Source organism: Tiliqua scincoides, chromosome 4 (genome assembly GCF_035046505.1).
Source record: "Tiliqua scincoides isolate rTilSci1 chromosome 4, rTilSci1.hap2, whole genome shotgun sequence".
NCBI classification, from domain to species: Eukaryota; Metazoa; Chordata; class Lepidosauria; order Squamata; family Scincidae; genus Tiliqua; species Tiliqua scincoides.
This window is the reverse complement of record NC_089824.1, coordinates 124,022,576-124,038,435: the sequence shown is the minus strand read 5'-3', so window position 1 is coordinate 124,038,435 and position 15,860 is coordinate 124,022,576. Positions and strand designations below refer to the sequence as shown.

At 43.6% G+C, this 15,860-nt stretch overlaps 1 protein-coding gene across 1 annotated transcript in view; it reads right to left on the bottom strand.

Annotated features, from left to right (window-relative positions):
• Positions 1 to 15,860, bottom strand: part of CFH (complement factor H) — a 107,875-nt gene that overhangs the window by 70,029 nt on the left and 21,986 nt on the right. Inside the window, exons 5-8 of the mRNA XM_066624546.1 lie at positions 13,396 to 13,590; positions 11,101 to 11,271; positions 1,568 to 1,741; positions 188 to 382 (exon numbers count right to left, since the gene is read on the bottom strand). Coding sequence (XP_066480643.1) covers positions 188 to 382; positions 1,568 to 1,741; positions 11,101 to 11,271; positions 13,396 to 13,590 — 735 coding nt within the window. The remainder of the gene's footprint in view (positions 1 to 187; positions 383 to 1,567; positions 1,742 to 11,100; positions 11,272 to 13,395; positions 13,591 to 15,860) is intronic.

Sequence of the window (15,860 nt, the reverse complement as noted above, 5' to 3'; positions counted from 1 at the left end):
GTTTGCCCATCCCTAGAACATGTGGTACCTAAATAAAGACTGCTGTATTACTTATCTTTTGGATTTTTTTTTTTGCCTTCTTTCCACAAAGCTGAATTAAAACTGCAAAGGGAGATGCATATTTGTATATACATAATAATATCTATTGCTGATAAAAGAAGAAAAAGGATGAACAACATTTACTTACTAAAGCATTTTGGTTCTGGATCCCATCCAAATTCCCTGCATGTGGAACGATGATAATAGTATTTATTTATCGGCAGAAATCCATCGTTGCATTGGTAGTCAACTGTTTGTCCCACCTTTCTTGGAAAATAGCCAGTATACTGATAGGAATCCGTCAGTCTTCCATTCTTTATAATGGGAACATCACAGGGCTTTTCTTCAGAAAAGGTAAGCGAAACCCAAAAAAGAGAAACAGAAGAGCCAGATATTCTGTTCATCACCTTGTTCTTTAAGTTTGGACTAGAAACAGGTTTGTTAATTTGATATTGCAATCAAACATACTTTTCAATGAAGTAAAAATGCAATCCACTTTTAACATGAACTACACATTGATCCCATTCATCACAGTGACAAGCGTTTCATTTTTAAGCGGCTGTAGTGATTGTTTCCATCTCCAGGACTTTAGATTTGAAAAGGGGGGTTTTGGGCAATGTTCCCTCTAACATTTGAGGAGAGTGGGTGCAGCCTACTGTGCCTCTGCTGGGACAGGTCCAGAGCACCGAGAAAGAAGCTCTGCAAGACTTGTATTCCAGCTACATGGTCACGCAACTTAAAGGGAAGTTTGGTTCCAAAGGTAAAAGGTTCTTCACAATTATTTCCGAGTGTACCTTTTTTCCCCAATGCCTCTGCCTGCTTTGTTGTTCTGAAGACAGCAACTCTTAGTGATTATTATTATTTTTCCTATAACTCTTCAAATGAAGGCAGGAAGGGCAGTGGGTCCACTTGTGGGTCACAAGCCAAGCACAGTGGGTCGCAATCTGATTACAAAGATATGCATGAGGGGGAGAAAGAGGGAGGAGACTGATATTCATGGGGGGGGGTTCGAAGGAGGCACTTTTGCTGATGTGATCATTAGGAGCATGACCCAGTCTGAATTATAGTTGGAACTGGCATTAGAAAGAAAGTAAGTTATCTTCCATATTTTGAAATAATTCATTTTTTCCAAGCCCTATTCTGAACCTGACTCCAGGGTGCACACTCACGCATGATGTGCATGTGTGCGTATTGCCCATTACTAGTTAGAAAACTTTCCCAGACCTTGCAGCTTCTTTTCCCCTAATGGCTGGGACTACCCCTTGCCCACTGCTCCCTGAAGTTTTAACAATTGTTCTATAGTATCTGTTTCTGAAACTCTCTTTGAGCTGAGACTGTTGTCCAAGAAAAAGGCCAAAAACTGGAGGAATCTTTAGCCAGTAGAATATAATGCAACCAGTATAAGGAATCAGTATGGAACTACTGGAGTAAAAGTGAGGTGTTTTTTCCTTTAAGAGTAGACTACAATACAATGTGATCGGTAACCCATTTTCAAATCACACTGATTGAATTTACCCATCACACTTACTTATACATTGTGGAGGAGGTGACCAGCCCCTCTCTGTGCACTTGGAAATGTCTCCAGGATGGTCAAGCCGATAACCAGAGTTACACTGGATGCGAACTTCGTCGTCGTTCCTGTACTGATTCTGTCTAGGCGTGAAGCGGCCATTGCCTACTTCTGGAGGTGAGCATACAATTTCTGTGGAGGAATCATCATCATGTGCTTAACATTTATATAGCGCTTGCAAGGGTTTAAAGTGTTGCACATACTTTGCTTTTTTAATCTTCCAAATTGTTCTAACAATCATTGAGTATTGCAGCGGTTCTCAAATCCTCAAATAGTTACAACACTGCACAAGCTAATAGATAAGGAAACCGAATAGATAAGCTATTCAGTGCATCAGTATGAGAATGAGTCTAGAACACAAACTGTATAAAGAATGTATGAAGATGCAAGATATGTTCAGGTTAGAACAGGTGGTAGCTGACTGGTGATCTAGAAACTGCATTTGACCTCCTTAATCTGGCAGAGCTACAAAGCTTCACACTATCACAGCTTCACTCAAAAATGAATGAAAACCTTTTTCAAAGATTACTGAAGTTATGTCACACTATGTTTCTCAAACTATATATTTCAGACATATAGTTTTATGTGAGTTAGAAACATTGAAGTAGTAGGGCTATCACATAATTTTAAAAATTTAGGCAATATGCCATACAGCTTTTAAACAATTTACAGCGCAATCCTAACTTGTGCTGGAACAGGCAGCCAGTTGGCCTGTGCTCTATTGAGCACAAGTCTGGAACTGGCTGTGGCTTGCAAGAATTCCCCTTACCCTGGGTAGCAGCCCCAGTGGGGCTATACGACTCTGCACCACCTAAAGAGGTGGTGCAAATCCAGACAGCCTGAAGCTGCCCCAGACTGCCTGGGAATGGATCTAGGATCCAGCATAAGTGTTGGATCCTGGCCCTACCTCCCACTTCTCTGCTGCCCGTCCACAGGACCGCTGAACTTACCTGGCTGACAGCTTGCTCACATCCTTGCACCAGCCTCCCCAACTCCAAAGGAGGTGCTTTACAGCACATTTGCCACTCTCCCGGATCAGCACAAGGGACTTGCGTAGGCCCAAGGGTTTGTTAGAATTGCGCCCTTAGTTAATTAACCAAATTGCATATAAATAAAACCATCTAGGTTCAAACTAGAGGTAGAGGTATAGGCAGAGACAGCATTTAAAAAACTGCCACCAGAGATGTAAAGCGTGGAGGAAGAATGGAAGGAATATAGAAATACCTTGCTTAGTATCGCAGGACAATTATTGTGTGGAAAAAGTAAAAAGTGAGGGGGGATAATAAGAGAGGTGCTAATTGCAATGATGAGATTGGGGGGGATGTGCCTGTGGGACTTACTTCTGAGTAGAGAAGCCTAGGATTGGGTTTTTGGTTGCACTCTTTTTTTCTGAAATACAGGAGCAGGCAATTGGCACTTCTCTCTCCTCCTTTCCCCCACCCTCACCTTCCAAAGGTCCAGAATCACTTGCCTCACATTCTCTCCCTCACACTGCCATTTATCTGCTCCTGTATTTCAGAAAAAAGTGTGACCAAATCCTAGGCATGTCTACTCAGAAGTAAGTCCCATTATAGTCAATAGGGCTTACTCCCAGGAAAGTGGGGCTAGGAGAGGAACTTGAGAGCCCAGCCCAGTTCAGGCATGTCTACTCAGAAGTCCCATTATAGTCAATGGGGCTTACTCCCAGGTAAGTGTGGATAGATAAGACCTTTATTGGCATACATAACAAACACAACCACACAACAAAGAGAACAACATAGTGAGTATAAGCCGATGATATATAAGGATATATAACATCTAAATAAATCAGGCATATTTGTCCCATGTAGAATGTACTGGCCTAACATATAGAATATACTGGATAACCTCTCATGGGTCTACTTGCCACCATCAGCTACAGATAGACTACCACACTCTCTGTTATAGGACTGAAAACAGCATTCAGTCATTATGGCTTATCACCGCCATCAAGAATTTTGAAACCATTCTCAACTCTGAGGGTGAGCAATCATTTAATAATAGCTTAATTTTTACCATATCTGGAAGACCCACCCTATTAACCAGGATGGGCATTAGATAGGTGGAGCAGGCACTATTATGCCAAGGACAGTAGAAAAATATATGTGGAAGATATTCAACCGACCCCCATCTTATAAGGGCAAAGACGGTCTTGATAGGGAATCTCCCAGCTGTCACCCTTGAGGGAATAATGTTGAACCTTGTCAGGGTTATGGCACGACGTTCTCTGGGGTCTGTCAGTGAAAAAAGATAAATTGCCATTTTCCCTAACTGGTACAGGATGGAATAATATAAGGGTGAGCAAACCTTTGTTGCCTGTTCACTAAGATTCTGAAATTCAATATCCAACAGTCTGACTGTGATGCTCCAATAGGCCTCAGAATATGAGCACGTGTTCAGATGGTCCAGTGAGATCCCTATTGTCTCAATTTTCTTCCTTCCTGAGGAAGGAAGTGTGGATAGGATTGTGGCCCAACGCCCTTCCTATGAAAGGCAAAAGGCAAGGCAGGAAGGGTTGCTTTGGGGAGTTGCAGACAACTGTGGCAAGGAAAAGGGGCTTTCATGGACCCTGAGCCAGGCCATTCTTAGGCTGCTGGCCTCAGCAGACTCCCATGCTTCCTACCTGCTTGCCTGCCCCTAGCTCCCTCCCCAGACCTCTTCCAGGCTTCTTTGGCTGCCCAATCAGCACGCAGGGCAGACAACAACGGAGTTGATACCCAATCCTAGGTGTGTCTACTCAGAAGTAAGCCCCATAATAGTCAACGGGGCTTACTTCCAGGTAAATGAGGATCAGGTTGCAGCCTTCCTCTTGTTCAGCAGCAGGAGATTCAAAGCAGCCACGGCTACTCCTTTTTCACCACTGCCGCAAGAGGGTCAAAGCAGCTGTTTCTCCCGTGCGTGGCTGCCACCTGCTTCCTCTGTCCCCGTGGCACACCTGAGGCTGCCTCGCGTCACACTAGTGCCGTGGCACAGTGGTTGAAAACCGCTGCTCTAGGAGAACATTGCGAAAGAGTAATGCAAGACAAAAAACAACCATGTTAGAACCAGGGAATATTGATCGAAGAAGCAGCAAGAGTTGTTAAACGGTCACCTAAACACAAAGCACCAGGAATAGATGGATTACCAACGGAAATAATATAAGAAGCAGCAGGAGAAAGCAGCATTAGAAGGTTGCATAGAATCTTTAATGTAACTTAGATGCAATTAACTGCACCCACAGATTGGCAACAAGCAATAATACCATTGTGGAAAAATAAAGGGAGCAACTGAGCCACGCAGGGAAAATGTATGCTAAGATAATAGAAACAAGGATGAGGTCAGATACAGAATTACAGCTAGCAGAAAAACAGAAAAAAACAGAAGTTGCACAGATGCAATTTTTACACTTAAACAACTAATAGAAAAGAAAATAGAATATAACAAGAACCTTTTTGTTGCATTTGTAGACCAAGAGAAAGCATTTGATAGAGTTGATAAGAAATTGTTATGACAAACATTGACCCAATATGGAGTAAGTGGTCACTTTATCAGATTATGCAAAAGCTTATACAGTGACTGTAGAAGTGTAGTTGGAACAAACTTGGGAACATTGGAACCTTTCACAGTAACATCTGGAGTAAGGTAGGGATGTGTACTATTGCCGTTGTTATTTATTACCTATTTAGACAGTATAAGCAAAAAAGCCAAGCCCAAGAATGGAAATGACATTAATGAATTACTCTTTGCAGATGATCAAGGATTGATAGCAGGTACAGCTAAGGATACTACAGCAGTATCTTTGGTCTATGAATCAAGAATGTAAGATAAATAAAAGAGAATTAGTAAAGAAAAGACCGAGGTAATGGTAATTGGAAGAGAAAAGCATGCTCTAAGTATTGCAATAGAGAAAATAAGTATAAAACCAGAGTCAGAGTTAAAATATCTAGGAATAACATTTGCTGAAGATGGTAAAATGGATGAAGAGATCAATATATGATGTAGTGAGTCAAACCAAGTATTGGGACAGTAAGCTCCACTTTTACAACATAAGATACTACCAATTAGTACAAAGAAGCTCCTCATACAAACTATATTCATCCCCATTTTATGTTACTGGTGTCAAACAAGGACACTGATAATAAAACATAAGAGAAAGTTAGGGCCCAATCCTATCCAATTTACCATTGCCGTGCCAATGGGGTGTACCAATAGGGTGTGCCAACGGGGCATGCGCTGCATCCTGTGGTGGGATGGCAGTCACAGAGGCCTCCACAAGGTAAGGAAACATTTGTTCCCTTACCTCAGGGCTGCATTGCGGTTGCACCAGTGCTGGAAAGTTGGATAGGATTGGACCCTGAGTTACTAAGGAAATGAGATGTTTGAGGAAAGCTATCAGAGTAACCAGAAGGGATAAAATCAGGAATAAGATAATAAGGAAAAGAATTGTAACACAACCAATTCTATATTATATATAAAGACAGCAAATAAAGTGGTTTGCTCATCTAGAGGGAATTACTTGGGATTCTATACCGTGTAAGGCATATATTAAGAGAGAAGGGCAAAGAGTATGAGACAGACCCAGAGGACGATGGAGAGAAAACATCAAAGACATATTGCAACAACATCAAATAACACTGGCAGAGGCTGCTACAAGTGCAAGAACCAGTGCAAGAACTGTATTTCCCTCAACACCCAAAGTGGTAAAAGAAGAAGAGGGTCGAACCAAAAAAGACGGCAGGAAATGTGTGATCAGATCTCAGGTAGTTCTTTTTACAGTTAAAGTGGGTAGGGAGTGGTGATTTGGATCAGGCCCACAGTGCTGGATGGGAGGTTAACTCTTACCCATTTGATTTTTTCCTCAAAGGGCAAGTAACAGCTTTGGAGCAGGGTGGGAAGGCATTTGGGAATGGCAGTTGGGCCATACTCAATACTCTTCCTCCAGTACTGAGCCCTCCCCACAATCTGGCATCTCTTTTCCCCAGCTGCTTTCAACATTTCAAAAACTGTTGAGGATGTAGTCATAGAGCTCTTGCTGTCCTATCCAGTAGCGTAGCTAGCGAGGGGCAGGGGGCGGTCTGCCCAAGGTACCAGCCTTGGGGGGGGGGGTGACACCGCAAATGACCCAACATCACTAACATCGCGGAGGTTACAAATAACCCTATCACACTGTACACTGTTGGGTGCAGAATTTCTAGCAGAATGCAATGCAAAAAACTGGAGTGAATATCTCCTTTCTATCAAAAGTTATGGCCAAAAAACCGGAAACAAAAAAAATGCATGGAGCCCTATGGAAAGTGAAACTGAGCTATATCATGCGTTTACTTGCGATTAGGCGAACATGCCTTCATCTGTCGGAAAGGGCAGGCTGAGAGGAATCCAACGACACCAAAAATGGTTCCTATCCAATGAAAGCAGCCCCAAAAAAACACCCAAGAAGGAAATCCCTCCCTCCAAGCAGACGAATCTATTGAGCCCTATGGAAAGCAAAACTGTGGGTGCAACCCTAACCCCTTATGTCAGTGCTTTCCAGCACTGGCATAGCGGTGTCAATGGGACATGTGCTGCATTCTGCAGTTGGGTGTCACATACAGAGGCCTCCTTAAAGTAAGGGAATGCTTGTTCCCTTACCTCACAGCTACATTGCCCTTATGTTAGTGCTGGAAAGCACTAACATAAGGGGTTAGGATTGCGCCCTAAGTCACAGGGTCACATTTATTCATGAGTAAGCAAACATGAGTAAGCAAACGGGCTAGCTGCTTGGTTCCAATCTGATGAAAGTGGAGTTAAACAAATGCTCCAGAAGGCAGCACCCTCCCCCCCCCCCAAAGAATAAAACAGACTTGAGTTGGTAAGGTCAATTTTTATTTGTTTTTAGACTTGTAAAGCCAGGTGAGTCCTGATAATGATATGCTTGAAATATAAGAATTTACAGTAAACTGGGCACTGAGGAGGGCTGGAAATCTCACAGATTTTGTGCGGTACGCAGGACCTGGTTAGAGATGTAAACGTTACTGAGCCATTGGGGAACAGTGATCATGCTGCGATCCGTTTTGACGTGCACGTTGGGGGAAGAATACCAGGCAAATCTCTAACAAAAACCCTTGACTTCCGACGGGCGGACTTCCCTCAAATGAGGAGGCTGGTTAGAAGGAGGTTGAAAGGGAGGGTAAAAAGAGTCCAGTCTCTCCAGAGTGCATGGAGGCTGCTTAAAACAACAGTAATAGAGGCCCAGCAGAGGTGTATACCGCAAAGAAAGAAGGGTTCCACTAAATCCAGGAGAGTGCCCGCATGGCTAACCAGCCAAGTTAGAGAGGCTGTGAAGGGCAAGGAAGCTTCCTTCCGTAAATGGAAGTCTTGCCCTGATGAAGAGAATAAAAAGGAACATAAACTGTGGCAAAAGAAATGTAAGAAGGTGATAGGGGAGGCCAAGCGAGACTATGAGGAACGCATGGCCAGCAACATTAAGGGGAATAATAAAAGCTTCTTCAAATATGTTAGAAGCAGGAAACCCGCCAGAGAAGCGGTTGGCCCTCTGGATGGTGAGGGAGGGAAAGGGGAGATAAAAGGAGACTTAGAGATGGCAGAGAAATTAAATGAGTTCTTTGCATCTGTCTTCACGGCAGAAGACCTCGGGCAGATACCGCTGCCCGAACGGCCCCTCCTAACCGAGGAGTTAAGTCAGATAGAGGTTAAAAGAGAAGATGTTTCAGACCTCATTGATAAATTAAAGATCAATAAGTCACCGGGCCCTGATGGCATACACCCAAGGGTTATTAAGGAATTGAAGAATGAAGTTGCAGATCTCTTGACTAAGGTATGCAACTTGTCCCTCAAAACGGCCACGGTACCAGAAGATTGGAGGATAGCAAATGTCACGCCTATTTTTAAAAAGGGAAAGAGGGGGGACCCGGGAAACTATAGGCCGGTCAGCCTAACATCCATACCGGGTAAGATGGTGGAATGCCTCATCAAAGATAGGATCTCAAAACACATAGATGAACAGGCCTTGCTGAGGGAGAGTCAGCATGGCTTCTGTAAGGGTAAGTCTTGCCTCACAAACCTTATAGAATTCTTTGAAAAGGTCAACAGGCATGTGGATGCGGGAGAACCCGTGGACATTATATATCTGGACTTTCAGAAGGCATTTGACACGGTCCCTCACCAAAGGCTACTGAAAAAACTCCACAGTCAGGGAATTAGAGGACAGGTCCTCTCGTGGATTGAGAACTGGTTGGAGGCCAGGAAGCAGAGAGTGGGTGTCAATGGGCAATTTTCACAATGGAGAGAGGTGAAAAGCGGTGTGCCCCAAGGATCTGTCCTGGGACCGGTGCTTTTCAACCTCTTCATAAATGACCTGGAGACAGGGTTGAGCAGTGAAGTGGCTAAGTTTGCAGATGACACCAAACTTTTCCGAGTGGTAAAGACCAGAAGTGATTGTGAGGAGCTCCAGAAGGATCTCTCCAGACTGGCAGAATGGGCAGCAAAATGGCAGATGCGCTTCAATGTCAGTAAGTGTAAAGTCATGCACATTGGGGCAAAAAATCAAAACTTTAGATATAGGCTGATGGGTTCTGAGCTGTCTGTGACAGATCAGGAGAGAGATCTTGGGGTGGTGGTGGACAGGTCGATGAAAGTGTCGACCCAATGTGCGGCGGCAGTGAAGAAGGCCAATTCTATGCTTGGGATCATTAGGAAGGGTATTGAGAACAAAACGGCTAATATTATAATGCCGTTGTACAAATCGATGGTAAGGCCACACCTGGAGTATTGTGTCCAGTTCTGGTCGCCGCATCTCAAAAAAGACATAGTGGAAATGGAAAAGGTGCAAAAGAGAGCGACTAAGCTGATTACGGGGCTGGGGCACCTTCCTTATGAGGAAAGGCTACGGCGTTTGGGCCTCTTCAGCCTAGAAAAGAGACGCTTGAGGGGGGACATGATTGAGACATACAAAATTATGCAGGGGATGGACAGAGTAGATAGGGAGATGCTCTTTACACTCTCACATAATACCAGAACCAGGGGACATCCACTAAAATTGAGTGTTGGGCGGGTTAGGACAGACAAAAGAAAATATTTCTTTACTCAGCGTGTGGTCAGTCTGTGGAACTCCTTGCCACAGGATGTGGTGCTGGCGTCTAGCCTAGACGCCTTTAAAAGGGGATTGGACGAGTTTCTGGAGGAAAAATCCATTATGGGGTACAAGCCATGATGTGTATGCGCAACCTCCTGATTTTAGGAATGGGTTAAGTCAGAATGCCAGATGTAGGGGAGAGCACCAGGACGAGGTCTCTTGTTATCTGGTGTGCTCCCTGGGGCATTTGGTGGGCCGCTGTGAGATACAGGAAGCTGGACTAGATGGGCCTATGGCCTGATCCAGTGGGGCTGTTCTTATGTTCTTATGTTCTTATGTAGATTTTTTTTGTGGGGGGGGGGTGTTATTGCAGGCAGGCTACAGAGAAAATTCACTTGGTGGAACAGGGCTGGCTTCCCCTTGTTTAATTATTTGTTTTTCTTTAATTTAATTATTTATTTTATTTTGCTTGATGATGTCACTTTCAGCCATGACATCACTTACGGTGGGTCCCAGACAGATTGTCATTCTAAGAAGTGGATCCCAGTGTTAAAAGTTTGAGAACTACTGCCTTAACTCAAAACAGGCCAATGAGACGTGGGGGGGGGGGGGGAATGACATCCTAGTGACCAAAATTCTGGAAATCATGGCTTTTAGGAATAATAACATCATCTTATACACCATTTGATACAGAATTTCATTCATTGCTTGCGGGAAAATATTCACTGCATTTATTTTCTGATCATTACTATTATTAATTTCATGTCATGACTATTACTATCTCTCAGTCTCACCTACCTCACAGGATTGTTGTGAGGGCAAAAGAAGGGGAGGAACCATGTACACCACCCTGAGCTGCTTAGAGGAAGAGTGATATAGAAATGTAAATTAATAATTAAATAATTAATTATGTTGTGTGGGGTGACAAAAATGTATGGGCTCTGGGTGTCAAATGACCTAGCTATGCCACTGTTCCTATCTACTGTAGCTTGGCTCTCAATTTCATTCTGAAGAATAAAAGAACATACTTTTGCCTCTATAACTTTAAGAGACCATCAGTTCCTTAAAACTAACAAGAGTATGTACTGCAACATTTATCTATCATTCTGTAACCAAGATTTCAAATAAACATGTTCCCTACTGCAGATTTTACTGCTCTTTTTCTTTGGGGTTCCATTCCTTCCACTACCATCACTTGAACTTTTCCTGACATCATTTTAGAAGAGTATTTGCCTCCTTAAGAGAAATACCATACTTGCAAAATACTGTCTGCACCCATGTCAAGGTTTAATATTAAAAATTTAAATTTAATCTACTGTTTTTAATTAACCAAGGGCACATACTTAATTGTTGAAAAGTGTTCTAATCAATTAATTGAACCTAACTAATAGTTGTGGCTCTAGAACTTAGAAAAAATACAAACCTGTACATGCAGGCCTTGGATACCATCCATTCTGAGTACATCTTGCATCTGATCTTTCAAAATGTTTATATCCAGGATTACATGTAAACTGTAATACTTCATTCTCCTTATAAACTCTGTTTGGAGAGATTAGGAATCCATGCTCAATCAGGCCTGGTCGGCAGGTTATTTCTGTTGATACAATTAAGACGTTTCTCATTAGCATTTACGACAAATAGTAGGAGTCGACACTCTCTTCACTGGATTCTGAATAGACTAACAGCCCAATTCCAATGGGCTTCTCTGCTGCCATAACTATCATTCTGGCAGTGGAGCCTGCCTTATAGAAGCCATAAATCCACTTTGGCAACAAGTAAAGCCATACACTGCTGGAGCACTGGTGGAAAGGTGGTAAATGCCCACTGGGCACTGTAAGATGGAGGAGTGCCCACCAATGATGGGGAGTTGGTGGCAGGTGTGGAATGAAGGGAGGGTGAGAAGTGTGTTGGAAGGCATGAGGTGGTGGCACCCAGTGATGGTAACTTTTGCTGGATGCTATCCCTTCCCTAAACTCCCAACACACTCCCTTTCTCTCCTTAGACTTGCACCTGCTAAATAACTGGTGCAGGTCTGAGGAGATCAACGCATCACTAAACTTGTAAATCTAATTAGCAAAGATATATGAAATCAAGCAGGTTCTATTAAGCCTACCATAGCTAATAGTAGTTGGCAAAACAACTCTCAAAGGATTTCCAGAAAAATTACATACAGAGACCCCCTAACAGGGCAATCTTATGTATGCTTACTCAGAAGTAAATGCCCTATGTTCACTGAAACATACTCCCAGTTAAGCATGCACAGGATTGCAGAAAAGATAAATTTTATTTCACACTAGTCAGGCATCATCTGAAATAGTCTAATTCTGGACAATGTACCTTAAGAAGGCTGTAGACCAACTGGAAAGAGTTCAGAGGAGGGAAACACAATTGTTTCCAAACAATTGTTAGGACATTGGAAACAAGCCTTATAAGGAAAGAAACTGGGTAGGTTTAGCCTAGAGAAAAGAGGAATGAGAGGGTCTTGGGCAGCACTCTTCAAACACCTGAAAGATGGTCCCACAGAAAGGACAAATACTTGCTCTCTGTTGCCCCAGAGGACAGGATTAGATGTAACCGGCTTAAATTACAGGGAGGGTAGATTCTGGTTGAGAAACGTCTTAATGATAAGAATAGTTCAACAAAGCAACCAAGTACTGAGGCAAGGGGGCTCTTCCTCACCAGAGTTTTTCAAGCAAAGGCTGACAGCTATCTGTTGCAGATAGTCTTGCTCTGGATTTCTTCCACTGAGAAAAGGATTGGAGTAGATGGCCTACGAGACCCCCTCCAACTTTATGATTCTAATGGTTTTCAACACAGTGGAAAGGCCTGTAATGTAGCAGCTATGCTGGAGCTAAGTAGCCCTGGGTCAGGTCAGCACTTGAGTAGAAGACTACATGAAACCCTGGCTGCACTGCCTTCAGTTCTACCATGGAAGAAAGGTGTTATGTTAATTTTGGCTTACTACGCTATAACAGCCCAATTCTACCTAAATCCCCATGCAGTGGTGCTTGGGATATTTCACTTGCAGCCCAATCCCATTCATTCCCCCCCACCTGATGCAGTGGCACCAAAATAGCTACCGCCAAGTGTTCTTATGGGTAAGAGAACAATCATTCCCTTACCCAAAGGTACAATCCTAGGTATGTTGATGAAACAGCTTAACAATACAACCTATGCAAATACAACCTAATTATCCACTGATTTTTCACCTGCGGTTTATCTCAATACAATGAGAAGGGCCCTTTAAAGGAAAAAAAGGTGTTTAACAATAGCCTCATAATGTGAGAGAGGGCAGCCAGCTAACAATCTATCAATCATTCTTTCTCCAGGCACTTACAGCAGCTTCACTCCAAGGCAAGCGACCCCTCCGTTCCCCCTGAGCACATGAAAGAATGATAATCACTTTGCATTCTTTCCCAACAGTGCACTCTGAGTGAAGAGAGGGGTACTGGCTTAGAGTGAAGCCTTTCTAAGTACCTGGAGAGAGACTGATTGATGGATTGTCTGCCTAATGCCTCTGTCTTGCATTACAAAGGTTAGCAAGGCTGTTTTTAAATCACTGAGCAAAGGGACATTATTTTTCAATGGATTTGCTTTAACACGATTTTTACCATCCACATGGGGTTCTGGGAATGGAACCCTCATGGATACTAAGACTGAACCTGTAATTATCAGTAACAGAGGTACAACATATTTAACACAGAGAGGTATCCTGTACCTATGCAAGTTGGTACTGGCGCACTCCATTCTCCTTTGTTTGTGCAAATGATTTGGTCAGATCCATTGATTCTGAAGGTTCCAGTGCATTCAAATCGTACCACTTGGCCAAATAGATACTCTTGGTCCAAATTTTGTATTCCAGTCATAATGATTCTACCATTTTCTGGTGCTGTTACTGGGAAACACTTCTTTACTGCAATACAAATAACAATTATGTGTTTTCATTTGTCAACTTTGTTTTAAAAGTCAGCAAAACAATCTATACAAAATGAATCACGTAATCAGTAGAAAAAAGGAAGACGTAAATTCAGTTGTGCCACCTTTTTCAAGCAAAGAGATTAAACATCCACATAGGCCCAAATAGATTCCTGGAGCAGTTAAGACAAAGGTACATCTTTTTGTGCAAGAAATTGATTCACACAAGCTATTTAATTTATTTTGATTGTTTCAGCCACTGGTAATAACAAAGAAGTCCTGTAAAATTGAAATTTAAGGTATGAGTCAGTTCTGGCCACCTTGTGGCCAGTAGGAAACAACAAAGATAGTGTAGGCTGGGCCAATGTAAGTCAGAGTCTGGAAGTAGAAGGTGAGCCAACCAGAGTGTAGAGCTGCAACAGACTGGATTGCAGGGAACTCCCTAGAAATCATGGTGCTTCTTGCAGAACTGTGGTGTTATTTACCACTATTCAAATATTTAACCTGTATTTTGGGATTAAAGTGAATATTGCAGATATCAAACATCTCTAGTGATCTCTTCATCACAGCAAACTAGAACCCAGGCAAAGCTGTGCCCCTGGAACTTCTCACCACTCTGAGAAATGGGGTACAAGAAAGTTACATTACAATGCAATGCATATGTGTTCGTTGGCATATTGGAAGACTATTGCAATTTTGGGCAGTTCGTGAACTTCATGATTTCTCCTGTCTTCCAGCTCAGTGAGGCCTGGAGATGCTGCTGATTCATAGTTTGCCTGTCTGCCTGTTCATTTAGCAAAGCTTGAGAGTTGCAGGCACACAACTGTTGTTTTATATGAGTACAGAGCCTAGCAAGGCTTTCCACAAGGACATGAAGGGCACTGTTGTCTTCGATGGCTCCACATCAGACCCTTTTGACATCCGAAGCGGAGTGAAGCAGGGCTGTGTTCTTGCACCAACCTTGTTTGGGATTTTCTTCGCTGTCCTGCTGAAGCAGGCCTTTGGAACTGCAACAGAAGGCATCTATCTCCGGACCAGATCAGACGGAAAGCTCTTCAACCTCTCCAGACTGAGAGCAAAATCCAAAGTCCAGCTGAAATGTCTGAGTGACTTCCTCTTTGCCGACGATGCAGCTGTCACTACCCACTCTGCCAAAGATCTCCAGCAGCTCATGGATCGTTTTAGCAAGGCCTGCCAAGATTTTGGACTGACAATCAGCCTGAAGAAAACACAGGTCATGGTTCAGGATGTGGACTCACCTCCCTGCATTACAATCTCTGCACATGAACTGGAGGTTGTCCATGACTTTGTGTACCTTGGCTCAACGATCTCCGACACTCATTCTCTCGATACCGAGCTAAACAAGCGCATCGGTAAAGCAGCTACCACGTTTTCCAGACTCACAAAGAGAGTCTGGTCCAACAAGAAGCTGACGGAACATACCAAGATCCAGGTCTACAGAGCTTGCGTCCTGAGTACACTTCTGTACTGCAGCGAGTCATGGACTCTTCGCTCACAACAGGAGAGGAAACTGAGCGCTTTCCACATGCGCTGCCTCCGACGCATCCTTGGCATCACCTGGCAGGACAAAGTTCCAAACAACACAGTCCTGGAACGTGCTGGAATCCCTAGCATGTATTCACTGCTGAAACAGAGACGCCTGCGTTGGCTTGGTCATGTCGTGAGAATGGATGATGGCCGGATCCCAAAGGATCTCCTCTATGGAGAACTCGTGCAAGGAAAGCGCCCTACAGGTAGACCACAGCTGCGATACAAGGACATCTGCAAGAGGGATCTGAAGGCCTTAGGAGTGGACCTCAACAGGTGGGAAACCCTGGCCTCTGAGCGGCCCGCTTGGAGGCAGGCTGTGCAGCATGGCCTTTCCCAGTTTGAAGAGACACTTTGCCAACAGTCTGAGGCTAAGAGGCAAAGAAGGAAGGCCCATAGCCAGGGAGACAGACCAGGGACAGACTGCACTTGCTCCCGGTGTGGAAGGGATTGTCACTCCCGGATTGGCCTTTTCAGCCACACTAGACGCTGTGCCAGAACCACCTTTCAGAGCGCGATACCATAGTCTTTCGAGACTGAAGGTTGCCAATACATAGAGCCTAGCATGCTTTCTCATTGCATAACTGAGATAAGGCATGGCCCAGATGGGGGAGAACCATCTATGCGAGAAAGACATTATAAACTGTTAGCATTTAAGGCTTCTAGCAGCTTTTCAAAGATTCCGTGAGGATAGGCAAATAAGGGAGCAATCCTACCCTA